Here is a 16,060-nt window from a genome sequence, read left to right as displayed (position 1 = left end):
AAACTCATTTGTTTCACAATACAGAATTTATATAATGGGAAAGGGTCCATTTAGTGCAAAAACAAAAGCTGCAATCTAAGTCACAGTATTTGGACTTATTATTTTTTAACTTAAATTACTTTTTTCAAAGGCTGAACTCAAACCATTGATAAAAATGTATATATAATATAGATCGGAGACTGTGGTACACTGGACCAGCTCTATACCCTCACCAGGGTGCTCGAGGATTCATGGGAGTAAGCCCAACCAGTCCACATGTGTTTTGTGGACTTGGAGAAGGCATTCGATAGTGTCCCTCGTGGCATTCTGTAGGGGGTGCACTGGCAGTATGGGGTCAGAGGTGTTCTGTTAAGGGCCATCTCATCCTTGTAAGAACAGAGTAGGAGTTTGGTTTGCATTTCCGAAATAAGTCAGACTTATTTCCCTGTCACCAATTCTGTTCATAATTTTTGTGATCCACAGCCTTCGGCTGGAGGGGGTCCAGTTTGGAGACCACAGAATTTCATCTCTGTTCACAGACGATGTTGTTCTGTTGATTTCATCATGAACCTTCAGCATGCACTGGGGTGGTTTGCTGCTGAGTGTGACGCAGCTGGGATGAGAATCAGCACCTCCAAGTCCGAGGCCATGGTGCTCCATCGGAAAAAGGTGGTTTGCCATCTCCAGGTTGGAGAAAAGTCCTTACCCCAGGTGGAGGTTCAAGTATCTTGAGATTTTGTTCACGAGTAAAGGAAGGATGGAACGTGAGATTGACAGGTGGATTGGTGCAGCGGCAGCAGTAATGTGGTCAATGTACCGGCCTGTTGTGGTGAAGAAGGAGCTGAGCCGAAAGGCAAAGCTCTCGATTTACTGGTCAATCGACGTTCCTACTCTCACTTATGGTCATGAGCTTTGGGTCATGACCAAAAGGACAAGATCTCGGATACAAGCAGCCCAAATGAGTTTCCTTCGTAGGGCGGCTGGGCGCACCCTTATGGATAGAGTGAGGAGCTCTGTTACCTGGGAGGAGCTTGTAGTAGAGCCGCTGCTCCTCCACATCGAGAGAAGTCAGCTGTGGTGGCTCAGCCATCTGTATCTGGCTGGCCTGGGAACGCCTCTGGAAGTCTGGGGTTCTCTCCTAATACTGCTGCCCCCGTGTCCCGGCCCCGGAAAAGCGGTAGAAAATGAATGAATGATTAATACAGATTGTGTTTGCAAATTGTTTTTACTTTTTTGCTTGTTGAAAATTTGCTGAATATTCTGTACTGTATGAGAAGGTTTGTAATAGAATACAGTAGTTACAGATAATGGGCAGCATGGTGGTGCAGTGGGTAGCGCTGTCACCTTACAACAAGAAGGTCGCTGGTTCGAACCCTTGCTGTGTCAGTTTTGGTTAATATTTCTATGTGGAGTTTACATGTTCTCCTCGTGTTTTCGTGGGTTTTCTCTGGGTGCTCCAGTTTCCCCCACAAGTCCAAAGACACGCGCTATAGGTGAATTGGGTAAGCTAAAATTGTCTGTATAGTGTACCTGTGTATGTCCTGGTCCTGCAGGTTGAGGTTTGAACGTTGGACCATTGACCCATCTCGTAAAAATTAGATGTTACGAAACATCAACATTGTGCGGCTAAATATCAACTTCAATATAAACGGCTCTAAGTAAATAAGTAAGCAAGTTACAGATAGTAGCAATGGTGTAGCAACTAATCGCTAAAAATGTTTTGTGTTTGTTTCTTTTCAGGGCTTTTATACAGCACTGCTGAAATGTTTTATGAGTTCTGGTAGTCCATTTACACAATAACAATCTGGGGAACTAATTGTGCTAATTTTAAAAATGGCAAACAAAAAAAGTGTTTCCAACAATATTGCGGGATGTGTGATTGTGTGTTTTTCCAATGATACAGTGCAACTGCAATATTGCATCTGTGTAAACCCAAAAACATGATTCTGTGAAAACATTGATATGATGTAAATGCTTTTTTTATTTATTTATTTCTAGTTCAATCTATGTGTAAATACTTGACCAAGCAATGGCAGATGACAAAACCATGGCTGTTTCTCAATTCCATGAACGCAGAGAACAGACTTGTGTTCTTTTGGAGACTGGTCTTGTCAAGTTACCTCGAAAGAACAAACTCAGGAGAACGCGAGAACACAGAACGCATGCTGTAGGAATTGAGATGCTGCATTCATCCCTGGTTCTTCCTGATGGTCTCATGACCTTCACGTGTTTAAAATTATTTAAACATAACAGCATATGTACAACGATTTATTGTTTCCCCCTTTTCACAATATATACTATGCATAAAACCTTACAAATATACGTTGCATGTTACAAATAAAACTAGCTTTAATACAAATTTCAGCAAATAAAAACCCTCAATGTGCTTATACCTTTATTAAGATTTTCATGGTGATGTTTACTTACAGTGTCTCATTTAGGGAAACTCTTGAGACAAATAATTTATATCTCCGAACATTAATAATAAATCTATACAAAATAGTGTGCTTCCCACCTCCAGTCGCAATGAATTCTGGGACTTCTGGAGTGATTTTTGCCCTCAAGTCTGCATCGATGTGTCCTTGACATCAAGAACACATCAGGGAACTTTCACGCGACTCTTGAGTTTTGGAACTGAACTTTGGCGGTTGATGATGATGTTACACGAGAACACAAGATCGCTGAAGAAGACATATTGAGAAACAGCCCATGTATGATCAGGCATGTAATGTTTCCTAAGAATGTGACATTACCACCTACTGGCCTGGCATGCATAATACAACAATTTGTGTGGTTTATTTATACACTCATTTTGAGAGGATCACATGCTTATGATTGAACACAACTGGTACCACATTAGCTCAGTACATTCGCACCAATCAGATGAATACCGACACACTATAAATTACCAGAGCTTTCTACTCCAGTCATCCAGAAGATCGCCCTTCCACCCCTACTCCTCCTATTCTCTGATAGGGCAGAATGACGACCCAGTGGGTAGCACTGTTGCCTCACAGCAAGAAGGTTGGTTAAACATAGAAACGTTGGTTCGGCCCTCTCTGAGTTGCGAAGTTTGCATGTACTCCCCCGTGTTCACGTGGGTTTTCCTCGGGTTCTCCGATTTCCTCCCACCATCCAAAGACATACACCATAAGTAAATTGACTACTTCAAAATTGCACCATAAGGCAACTCTTAGTCAGATATATGTCAGCAGTTCACAAGAAGAAACGTTCTTGAGACCTACCTGAGCTCAAACTCTTCTCTCGCCCTTCAAATGGGAGGAAGCCCCGGGCTCAAGGATATTCTGAGCTCAGGGCTCTCTCCTTGGACAGCTTGCCAAAAATGCTTTATTATCAATCATCAGCTAAGTGTGAACTCTTCAATTGGTGTACTTCTTTTTTGTGTATGGTTTCTGGCCAAACTTCATTTATTTTATTGTCTGAATTATTAAAATATTTGAATAAATAATTGCAACAATTAAAAGATAAATTTTTTTATGGTTTGTGCACAAAACTTAACCATTTTCACACAACAATCTATGCTGCCTAATTTGGGTAACTTCTTAAGTGAGAGACAAATTTGTCTCTAAATCCCAACTCAAAGCTTTTGGCGTCAAGAACAAATGATATGAAAACCATTTCCACTGCATTCAAATTCCCTGCTATGAGAACAATCCCACGACCCATTTTTGGTTCTCAACCCAACCACTGGTCTGCAGTCCATCAATAAGCGCAAGTGACAAAGACTGAGGCTAAAAGCGCTCTAATCTCCCAATACGGCCAAGCTTTATGATCAGTACCATTCCTCCACCTCCTCCTCGTCTCCTTTTCTTTTTCCACCATCCGAGCGTTCCTCCCATTGTTGTTTGCTTCCACAAGGGCTTATATCATCCTCTGTCGCATATGACTCTTTTTTAACCTCTTCCAGGCAACCAGTGACTCACTTGATGAATAGAGACGAGTGAGAATGCAATCCCTTTCCCCCACGGCTCCACAAGCGTTTAGGAAAGGGGTGTTTGAAGCCCCCAACACTTTCAATGACTAATTGCTACATGAAAAGGAAGAGAGTCTGAGATGAGAAAGCAACGGAATAAAACAGTGATTTTGAAAACACGTCGATGAGGGCTAAGAGAGAGTGCACCTGCTTTAATGTCAGGGATTCTACATTGCCGTCTCTGTGTTTTTCTGCCATTCTGCACTCGGTCCATGAAGGTGACCTTGCATTCTGCCTGAGCTCATCCATTGATCTCATCACTGAAAGGACCTGCGGGCTTCCCTCCCACATGAATCGGCTGAGGGAGGGGACATGGATAGGTGCATATGCTGTGGGGGAGTATTTCAGCTGTGTTTGTGTGTGTGTATGTGTGTGTGTAGGTGAGGAGGGGGGCTAAGGCAAAAGGAATGTTTAAAACACGCATCCATCCTCCTTTCAGCTGCCCAGAGCCATCGAATAATTGAGTCGAGCCCCCGCCTGAACAGCATACACACTACACACACACACACACACACACACACACACACACACACACACACACACACACACACACACACACACACACACATAAATGCTCTCTCCTGCCTCCCACATGCAGACGGACTCACTCATTTGCTGTGATTGCTGAATCTTAGAGGGAGCTTGTAAGTGTGATATTGAGCAGGGTTGTTCCTCTGGATTAGATGTAGAGGAGATTGGGGTAACGTGTCAGATGTTAATGAGGATAATGACAAAGAGTAAAGAAATAAGTTGATTATGTTTTAGTGCGGTTTTTATGAAATTGCTAATTAAAAGATTACTTATTTGCTCTTACTTACTCCCAGGGCCGTTTATATCAAAGTTGATTTTTAGCCGCACCATGTTGGGGTTTGTAACATCTCATTTTTATGAGGTGGGTTAATAGCCCAATGCTCAGACCCCAACTTGGAGGACCAAGACATACAAACATACACTACAAACAATTTAGCCTACCCAATTCACCTATAGCGCATGTCTTTGGACTGTGGGTGAAACCAGAGCACCCAGAGGAAACCCACATAAACACGAGGAGAACATGCAAACTGTCAACTTGCCCAGCGGGGGCTCAAAACAGCCACCTTCTTGCTGTGAGGCTACAGTTCCCCGAATTAAAAGATTAATTAATCATAATTTGCTTTGGTTTTATTTGAATTTTTAATGAAGTGAAATTGTTTTAATAATTGTTTTAAATATTGTTGCATTTTGTATAAGAAATTCACCAAGTATGATATATACTTTCTAGATTTATTTTCATTTTGACTGGACATTTTTAATAACAACATAAATTAAACACTATATATTACCCATATTAAAAATTAATTTGAATACTATTTTAGCTATGGTTGTTATCCATGAATTTTCAAATGTATTTTTTTTACAAGAGAGACTAGAAAAACTGTTATGCTCTACATTATTATTAATTATTATTCTAATTTTTTTATTAAAAACAATTTCTGAAAGAAAAGTTGAATGCGCTGACCAGTTTGTTAATTGCCTAATTAATGACAATTGGCTAGTTTTTATTTAAAACTTAAACAGATTCCTGTTTTTTTTTTTCCTAATGATATATGATATAATAAATTTATATTTATATTTATATTTATATTTAATAAATTTATTATAAGCTAATCCAGCTAATAATAGTGCTTAAAATGTCCCTAACATGCAGTAAGCCTATTTAAATTTCATAATCAAATAGAAAATGAGGCATATAACTACAAAAATGTCCACTTTTTGAAAAAAAAAGAACTACCTCTTTCACCAGGCTGGCTACGGGCCTAATGAGTGTCAAGACTAACTTTGAGTAAATTATAAAACAATAATTTACAAAAATAACCGACAGTGAACAATACATTTGTTATGGTATTTATTACTGTAGCATGCAGTACAGCTGATGGTTGTTACTCTGTTGTGTTTCACCCTGGAGATTCTTCAGCATTAAATGATAAATACTTTTAGATTTGGATAAATTGACTCATACATAAAATGTACTTTGACTAAAAAGTACTTTTACATGCAAACATTGTGTGTGTGTGTGTGTGTGTGTGTGTGTGTGTGTGTGTGTGTGTGTGTGTGTAACCTATTTGTTTGTGCAAGCTAGTACTCCTTGTTCCTTGTTCCCAGAACATTTGGGCAGTGTTACTTTACAGTTAAGGTAAAAAAAGTATATTCACAGAATATTAGAAATTCCTTCACAATAAATACAATAGCAATAGAAGAACATTCTGAGTTTTTCAGTAATGAAGGGGCGACACATCTTATCCCTTTCTCCCTACTTCTAAATGACCGAATCAGAGATGCACACAGCAGCCTTCAAACTCAAATTGAAAATGTGTTAATAATAGACAGCTGGGCTCTAATCAGCGTAAAGACAAAAGAGAGGAGAAGCCACTGAAACTTCAAAGCATTGTTTCTACTGCAGGCGAGAGTGACGCTTGTGCTGAAGCAGGAGGGGGAGAAACAGATGAAAAGTAAAAGTAGAAGAAATATTAACAGTGAAAGAGAGAAATAGCTGTACGGCGAGCAGAAACACTGGGGGGCTGAAGTGGGCGTTCGATCAATAACTGAATGTTCTGTGGACAGAAAGAAAGAAAGAAAGAAAGAAAGAAAGAAAGAAAGAAAGAAAGAAAGAAAGCTGTGAATTAAAGCACACCGCTGCAGTAGTTCACTTTAATGTGGCACAAGGATGAAGATGGAAATAAATTCTGAAGCCATTTTCTTTGCATTTTATGAGTGCACTGCGGTGAAGGAAAACACTCATCATTTGTACCTGTGTCACTGTACATCGATTGTGAGTCTGAGCCAAAATGCTCTGACATTTCGTTTTTTTATGTTTGCTCGAACAAAGGACAGAGGAATAAGTTCAGAAAACCCTGATAAAATATTACTGTAGTAAAACGTATACACTCACCAATTTTCTTTTTTATTAAAAAAAGTATTTTGACTCAAGTTAAAATAGGAGCTCATCATTTTACATCAAATGTACATAACAAAAAAATAAATAAATAAAACTGACAGTGACTTAAATTTTTATCTACAACAATACATTCTAAAATTTGATGACAGTAACTTTCTTGTAGCACCAACCTAAGGTGAGAGGATCTTCCATATTTGATTTATTTTTATTACAGGAAAATCAATGAATCCTTCATTGGAGATTCACTCTGACCAGATCAATCAATAAATTGTTAACTGGAAACTAACTCTGAACAGATCATTGGAATCAGTGAGACATTAACTGAAGGCTTGATCAGATCATCTAAATTAGTCAACTCTTGCTTTGACTCGATCATTTGAATCACTGAAGTGTTAAATGAACTCTTGCTCTGACCAGATCATTTGAATCAGTCAAGTGTTAAATGAACTCTAACTCTGACTGGATCATTGAAATCAGTGAGACATTAACGCCCGATTTACACGGGTCTTCAGCATCAACGCTTGACAGAGGGCGTGTCTGAAGTTGGGCTGACACGATCGTCATAGCAGTGTCAGCCAATGTAATTAGTCAGCAATCAGCTACTTTCCGAGCTGGTGCATTTGCATACAGCGATCTGATTGGCTAACGCTTCCATTGGCGTTTAAAAGGTTGAGAAAGTTCCAACTTCTGCAGCGAGCAATGCCACTGAGGCGTAGAAGGACCCACAATGCAGTTCGGCAACGTCTAACATCATCCATTCAAGTTGAATGGGAAGGGTTGACGCTGATGCCCTGTGTGAATAGGGCCTAACTGAAAACTCGCTCTGAAAAAAAATCTTTTGAATCAGTGAATTATTAACTGAATACTTGCTCTGACTGGATCATTTAAAATCAATCAAGTGGTAATGAACTCTAACTCTCACTGGATTACTATAATCAGTGAGACATTAACTGCGATCTCACTCTGAACAGTGAAGACTTGCTCTGGATCGTTTTACTCATTGAATCATAAACTGAAGACTTGGATTAACTGGGTATTTGAATCAGTCAACTGTTAAATAAACTCTAGCACTGACTAGATCACTTGAACCAATCAAGTGTTAAATTAACTTTAACTGGATCTTTAAAATCAGTGAGACATAAACTGGAAACTAACTCTGAACAAATAATTTGAGTATTATTCATTCATTCATTCATTTTCTTGTCGGCTTATTCCCTTTATTAATCCGGGGTCGCCACAGCGGAATGAACTGCCAACTTATCCAGCACATTTTTTTTTTACGTATTAGATGCCCTTTCAGCCGCAACCCATAACTGGGATACACACAAACTTATTTACATACATACACTACGGACAATTTAGCCTACCCAATTCACCTGTATCGCATGTCTTTGAACTGTGAAGGAAATCGTAGCACCTGGAGGAAACTCACGCAAATGCAGGGAGAACATGCAAACTCCACACAGAAACGCCAACTGACCCAGCTGAGGCTCGAACCAGTGACCTTCTTGCTGTGAGGTGACAGCACTACCTATTGCGCCACTGCGTCGCTCATTTAAGAATCAGTGAACTATTAATCAAGTCTTGCTCGGACCGAATTGTTTGAATCAGTGAATCGTTTGAAGACTCATACCAACCAGATCATATCAATCAGTCAAGTATTAAATTAACTCTTGCTCTGACTGGATCATTTGAATCACTCAATTGTTAATTGAACTCTCACTCTGACCGGATCATTTGAATCAGTTCCAGCAGATACAATGTCAAAATGACCTCAGATGGACGATGTACTCCAATGTCATGGGACGTAGCAATTTGTGTGGGAAAATAGTAAAATAGTGTTGACGTCAAAACCCAACGTTAGGCCAACAATAATGTCCAATGTAACACAGGTGATGCTTTTTGGTTACTTTCCAACGCAACCAAATAGCAATCAATATGACGTTGGTTTAGGATGTTGGCTCAGTGTTGGATTTTGATTTCCAACACAACTTACAATCAACCAAATATCAACGTCATTTCACATTGTTATTGGACGTCAAAATAACATTGTCCTCAGATGCCCGTGACCTAATTCTAACCTAAATCTAAACATCTTGACGTTGTGTGTCTGCTGGGAATTGTTAAATTAACTCTCCATTTTACCAAGTCATTTGAGTCAGTCAGGTTTTAAATGAAACCTCCTTCTGACTGAATCATTTGTATCAGTAAGTTATCAACTGCAAACACTTTGAACAGATCATTTGAACCAGTACGTTCATCCCAGTGACTCATTGACTCAAATTATTTAACAGATGCAGTCAGGTCTGTTCAGATTGTTCAGTGTCAGTTTAACAGCTTAAGATTATATTAAGATTAAAATATAAGTTTCACATTTTGTTTTGGAATGTAGTGAAGTAATAGCTTTTTTTAAATAAAAATACACATATTAATGTACATATAGTCAAAAAATGTAGTTAAGAACAGTAGTGAAGTAAAATAAAATGACTGTCTCTACTAGTCTAAAGTAATGACTGACCTACATTTTTTGAAAGCAATTCACAACAAAAGTATTTTTTCACTGAACAGAATGGGGTCAGGTCTGGGACAACAAAAGCAAATAGCATTGATGTGGGGTCAGCTGTCTCAGAAGTATGGAAACATAGGAACGAATGCTGAATCCTGCAGCTCACTCTTCCTTTTGTGGAAGAGGTATGCAAGCAAGCCTTTGAAAAGATTCTCACTCCCCCAGAGAGTAATGGGACAGTGAGAGTAGCAAAATGCAAGGGTATACAGAGAGCCAGATCCAAAAACATGCTGCCCCTTCACCCCTTCATAGCCAAGTATGGCAACTGGCCATTCTCCTTCTTGTCTAAAGAGACATCTGTTTTCAGAGCCATGCTTATGGTTGTGCGGAGTAAGCATGTTGCTTGGCCATTTAAGGGAAGGTTTTAGCCAGCATTCAACCACAAGAGGAGCTGCTTACCATTATACTTTACAGTACACACAACCTGGTGGTGTTTAAATTGACTGCATCCACAAGAATACTACAAAATTGATCAGAATTGTGTCATGTTACATGTAGATTGAATGTAATGACCTGTACAGTTAAATACTAAATTATTAGAAATTACTTTCCTCCTGTGAGTTTTTTTTCTTGTTTTTCAAATATTAAAAAGTGATATTTATTAGAGTAAGGACATTTCCAAAGTATTTCCTTTTATATCTATTTTTTTTTTAGTTTGGCTGAAAATATTATTATTTAATGTCAATATTATTAGCCCCCTTGAGCTAATAGCACAGAACTAAGTTCGTGGTTACCTCCATCATAGTTATGCTCAGCTGAAGTGAGACGATGCAAAAAGAAATTGCACAGGTTGACCTTGTCATCTTCCGCAAAGCGTTGGGAAAGAACCGAGCCTACACCTATATCTGATGCATCAACCTCAGCTATGAATTGTCTCTTGGGTTCAGGAGTGATTAGAATAGGAGCAGAAGCAAACATCTTTTTAAGACGATCGAATGCCCGTTGCGCAGGTTCTGACCATTCGAAACATGATTTAACCGAGGTCAATGCCGTAAGAGGGGCAGCGATCTGACTAAAGCTAGGGATAAACCGGCGATAAAAATGAGAAAATCCCAAGAAGTGCTGGAGAGTGACGCAAGACTCTGGAATGGCCCATTCCGTTACGCCACTTAGCTTGGCGGTGTCCAAACTTCCAAAATGAAAGTTTGCGTCCAGACACAATCCAAAATGAATTCAGTGTTGTCTCTCAGAGGGAGACAAGTAAACCCCTCCCACCTCCATAGGGACAGAGGAGGAAGAACGTACCTCGAGGGGTTTGGAGTCCACCTCTGGGGAAAACCCTCTGACATCGGGAGGTGGTGAGCGAGTGTGTCGACGCAGCGCCAAGCACATATCCATACGGATGAAGAGCTTGATAAGGGAATCTAAGTCGGTGGGAATATCGCGAATGTAGAGTTCGTCTTTCAAGACAGCACTAAGCCCGTCCAGGAAGCGAGCAGATAGGGCGGCATCATTCCCACCGTAAGTGGTGGAAAGGGTGCAAAACTCAATTGCATAATCGGTGATTGGGCGATGGCCCTGGCGGAGAGCGGAGAGAAGGCGTGATGCTTCACGACCATGGACCGATCCATCAAAGACCTTGAGCATCTCTTCTTTAAAGGTGTCATTATGAGTGCATATCTCCGACTTCAGCTTTCCACACAGCAGTTCCCCAGTCCCTCGCTCTGCCCGACACGAGAGAGAGAACGTATGTGATTCTGTAACGTTTTTCTGCATACGTATAAGGTTGCAGGGAAAACACAACCTTACATTGGGTGAGAAAAGCACGTCACTAGCCGCGTTTCCACTATCGCGCCTAAAGCGAGCGAGCCAGGGCGAGCCAAGGCCAGTGGGGTTTCCACTGTCACTTCCGGGGCCTAATCGGGCCAAAGCGGGGCTTTCTTGGGGCCAGCGGCTGGCCTTTTTCGGCCCGCCGAATACCTTGGGCCAAGGAGGGCCAGCTGGGGCTTCGGGGCGGAGTGAAAGGAGAGGCGGGCAGTTTTCTGATCGCACATGAGTACATGCGCCAAACAAATAAAGAAATAAGGGAAAGAGAACAGCTAGCCTTATAGTCTGGGGTCTTTTTGTGTATGATCACCCTTATGTTTCCCTTTTAAATGTAAGGCTGCTGCATAAAATAATAAAGTAGTTTTAATTTATAGTGACGTTTTTGCTGCGTCCTCCTTTATGTTTCAATAACGCATAATAATCTTTACACCATATTAAAGACACAGCAGACAGTAAAGGTTTTCGAGAGTTTTTGTCAAATTTAAAATGTTTGTTTGTGCGCGTTTAGATGCCTGTATGTGTGTGTGAGAGACCGGGCTAAAGCGCTCCTTCACAGCTCTGTTATGCCGCGAGCGGCTTTTTTCTTTATTTATTTTGGAGATAATACACAAAATAAATACAACAGAAGGACATACAACTTACTAAAATACGTGCCCACTTTCGTAGACTTTAAACAATATAGTGTCATATCTTGATAAAATAGCCTAAGCTTTAATGAAATATAATTTAAAGAATTACAAATATCGGATATATATAAAATCACATTAAATAAATAAACCAATATAAAATAAACAAAAGCTAGCTATATGTAGGTTGCCTATATACAATACATAAATCGAACCGTTTTAAAGCCACATATAGCCTAACTTTCATTTTACAAAGACCTGTCTGAAAAAAAAAAGATGTTCGATATTTTATAAAAACAATTAACACCGGAGAAGGTTTGAAATATTATTTATAAAGTATTTGGATACGATGATATTAATCAAATCGCTCTAACAGAGCCTTATTTGAAAGCAGAATCTAGCCTACCTTTTTTTCTGTCACCCAGTCCTGCGCAGCGCTGCTTTAAACGCATCGGGGGAAAGTCCAAACACAAAATGTGTTCTATATACTCAAACAACTGTTTATGTTTTTATATTACGTGGTTAAATTTATAAATGAAACTTTAAATGAAGAGCTTTAGTGAATAGCTGCCGAGCGCAACAAATATGGCTATATTTTTTAAGGCTACTCGCTCTTATGCTGAAACACTTAACACGACTTCTATCAAAACGAGGATGTTATAAAATACATGCAATATCGAGCTATAAAGGAGAATTTCTGTGGCTTTATATTATGGATGTGTGCGCTCTCAGTGATGGGTCCCTGCGTTCGGCAAGAGCAGTCGATGCACAATGCCAGTTGGTCGGCGAGTAAACAAATGTAATGAATGGAAATACACAGGTCTGTGCGTATAGACATTTCATGTACTGCTGTACAGTAACATGTCATTTGTTTGTTTCGGTTGTCTTCATTTTAATGGTTTCGTTTCGTGATGATTCTATGGTGTGCTTTATCTGAAGTGGGCGGGTTGTGTGACGTTTGATTCGGGGACGTTCTGTGGGCGGTGTTTGCGTGACGCGCTGTGAGCTATTAGCCCGTCAGTGGAAACGCGACATGATTTCGGCCTCATTTCTCAACCTCGCGGGCTATTGGCCCGGCCCGGCCCGATTAAAGCCCTGGCTCGCACTGGCCCGATAGTGGAAATGCGGCTACTGTGTTGGCTCACCCGCACAACTGGACGGATTGTTGACCCTCGGCTCAGATGGAAAACGGGCAGACTGTGGGGGACCCTGGTCGTGACGTAGAGTGTGAAGTTGACTGGAGAGATCGGCTACCTGAGCGGCCAGGCTCTCCACAGCGTGCCTAGCAGCGGTGAGCTCTTCGGTGTGTCTGCCTAACATCACTCCTTGATGTTATACAGCAGAGCGGATTGGAGACTCCCTCGCTGGGTCCATAAACTGGCTTGATAATTCCGTCGTGATATAAAGGAGACCCAAGTGCAAGGGAGAAGTTCAAGAAGATTTATTAAACAGGACTGGACCAAAACTCTGCTCTTATTTAGGCAGTAAGAGAAAGTCATTTAAAAATATAATAGAGAACACAGGCAGACAGTGATCAGCCCTCCTCTGGGCGATGATGGACTATTCAAATGAACCCTCTTGGTTAAATAGTCGAAAATTAAGGAACAGACTTCAGGGAGCTGAGCTGGTGGATAGACTTCACTCGAACGTAGACTGTGGGCAGAGCAGAGGTGAGCCAATGCACAGATGATCGAACAACCAGTGGGTAGAGACAGAACAGGACTGGACCAGACGAAATAAAAAAGGTTCTATCTTCTGATCGGGAAGGACAGGTAACTCGCATAACTCACAGACACAAAAATAATTATCAAGCACAGAACGAGGGAGAAGGAGAGACTAAATAGCCAATTGATCAGGGAGAACAGGTGAGAGTAATGGGGACGGGGAAATGAGGGAATTGCTAACAGGTGAAACTGCATACAAATAACTAGACACAAGAGGGAGACAGAGAAAACACAAAGATAAGATAAGTGTTTTCTGTCTCCTGAATGAGTCTGTAAAGTTTCAGCTCAAAACACCCATCAGATTACTTGTTATACATCTCAGAATATTGGAATTTCTATTCTGAACACAATGACACTGTTTTTGTTGCCTGTGCCTTTAATACTAGTTCTCCCCATACGCAGTTCCCACGTGTCTGTTAGCATGCCTCAATCTCCGTCTCAGCTGTATCAGATAAACAGCACAGTGACAGACATGAAGGATGCAGATCTCACTTAAAGTTTGTGAGAAACACTACAGTAAGAACTTTCTTAATGATTATTTGATTTATTTGTTGTGTAGCTAATTCAAGCCTTTCTGCAACGATGAGTTACACAATGTCATTACCGAGTTCTTGCGCATACACACACAGTGCATGCATTTAACTTTGCACTGTTTTTGCATGCCAAATTTCACAGGATACACGTTTATATCCTCTGCTGTATGAATATCTGTTTTGTTATTGTACAAAATAAACCTGATTTAACGTGCACAAACCAGGATTGAAGCATCTTCTTTTATAAATGTACTGACATGCAGCTGTGGTGATGAAGATGCAGTAAAATTGCTGTAATTCATTATAAACATGTACTGTTTTAAAAAAAAAACGTTTAAGCTTGTAAAGCTCATTCTTGATCACATTTGATCATGATTGATGATCACAGAGCTGAATAGATCTTGTAATCCCAGTTGCTTTGCGCACGTCCTGTCTTGTTGATATGAATATAAGCGTTATTGGGGAGACATGTTAATATGCGACTGTCAATCAATTCAGTGAGCGAGGAAACCACCCTCCTACATCACGTTGCGGTGGGCCTCAAATTGGAAGAGATTTGGATTCTGTTTTAACGACAGGAAACAAAACAAAAAAAATACTTATTGTGTTTATATCACCCTAATATGACTTTGAACTCAATATACTTACACACAGGTATGTCTAAACACCTTCCAAAAGATTTCATCATAGGTGCACTTTTATATATATATATTTTATATACATATATTTTTTCTTTCCATTAACATATTTAAGTACTGTACATATTATTTTCAGTAGTCCTTTAATAAATCACAAACATCTCCAACAATATATGTGTAACCACGGGGAGTGACACATACAACTGGAGTTTGGATCCAAAAGCAGGTTTATTCTTAGTCAGACAAGCAATGGTCAATAGGGGTGCAAACAGGTGTGTGAGGACAATCCAGAATCGTAGTCGAAGTAACATGCAAGAGGTCGTAAGGCAGGCGGCAGACTAAGACAGGGAGGCTAACAAGGCTAGGGTCGGTACACAGGATAACAAGACTAGGAAACGCGTTGTAGTGCTACTTACATTAAACAAGACTCGGCAAACTGAATGGGTGAGTGTGTGGCTTAAATGGTGAGTGCAATCAGTCTCTGACAATCCTCAGGTGGTGCAAGTAATGCCTAGTTCACACTAAAGGATTTTAAGCCTGATTTGAGCCCGATTTGGAAGTTAACTAGCTCGCCGACAGATCGGGCTGTGATCGGGAAGAAATCTGCGGGTGCTCGCCGCTCGCCGCTCTTTATGTGTGAACTACTGAACAACGCATCAACGAGGCTCGCTGACGCGTCGCCGACACCTCGCAGACGGAAATCCAACATTCAGCATGCTAAATATTCCAGAGCAGTCGGCCGACTCAACCCCACGTGTGGTCAGATGTAGTGACGAGCTGCAGCCAATGAGAGAGCAGATCAGCATGAGCTGAATGCCTGTGTGTTCAGGAGCTCAGCAGAAACATCTGTGATTGGTCAGAATGGGCATCGGTGCACTCGCTTCATTCTGCGTTAGCACAGACATGAGAGTAGGCTATATTAACAGTGGAACTAGAATTCTGTAACTATTAGAATTACCATACTGCTCATTCTGACGGTTCTTATATAAAACGCCATATTGTCACAACATATTTACATTCAAAGCTATTATTGAGATATTAAAATTAAGCTTTGAATGTCTGGCATCATATTTAATGACACCATTACCCTAAAAATATAATCTTTTTTTTTGTAATACAGCCTATAAATATGTAGTTAAGATACTAAAACACTTAAAGGTCTTGGCTTTCATTTTCACTTTCAAACAGGAGCTATTTCACAGCACATAATATGCTGTTTTTAAAGATATCTAAAGTAAATTGATGTTTTTGCCATCAGAAAGTTTTATGTTAGCAGGAAGTTGCCAGGCAAGAAAATG

At 40.3% G+C, this 16,060-nt stretch overlaps 1 protein-coding gene across 1 annotated transcript; it reads right to left on the bottom strand.

The window, feature by feature from the left end:
- Positions 1-6,833: 6,833 nt before the first annotated feature.
- On the bottom strand, positions 6,834-14,688 carry LOC147841793 (uncharacterized). The gene is made up of 2 exons (XM_087273694.1): positions 13,000-14,688; positions 6,834-11,245 (listed from the first exon to the last, which is right to left on the bottom strand). Exons 1-2 carry the CDS (start codon positions 13,185-13,187, stop codon positions 10,648-10,650), a joined length of 786 nt encoding a protein of 261 aa, XP_087129820.1. The 5' UTR covers positions 13,188-14,688; the 3' UTR covers positions 6,834-10,647.
- Positions 14,689-16,060: the final 1,372 nt, after the last annotated feature.

The sequence above is a fragment of the Danio rerio genome, chromosome 11, assembly GCF_052040795.2.
Source record: "Danio rerio strain M-AB ecotype USA chromosome 11, GRCz13ab, whole genome shotgun sequence".
In the NCBI taxonomy this organism is placed as follows: Eukaryota; Metazoa; Chordata; class Actinopteri; order Cypriniformes; family Danionidae; genus Danio; species Danio rerio.
The sequence above is the reverse complement of the archived record's forward strand: the minus strand, read 5'-3'. Positions and strand labels throughout refer to the sequence as shown.

Bases quoted from the DNA above. Each gene is read 5' to 3' on its own strand.
- LOC147841793 (XM_087273694.1), bottom strand. From the start codon at position 13,187: ATGTTAGGCAGACACACCGAAGAGCTCACCGCTGCTAGGCACGCTGTG. The intron at 11,246-12,999 runs GTAGCCGCATTT...AAACGCGGCTAG, and splicing joins TGTGCGGGTGAGCCAACACA to TGACGTGCTTTTCTCACCCA.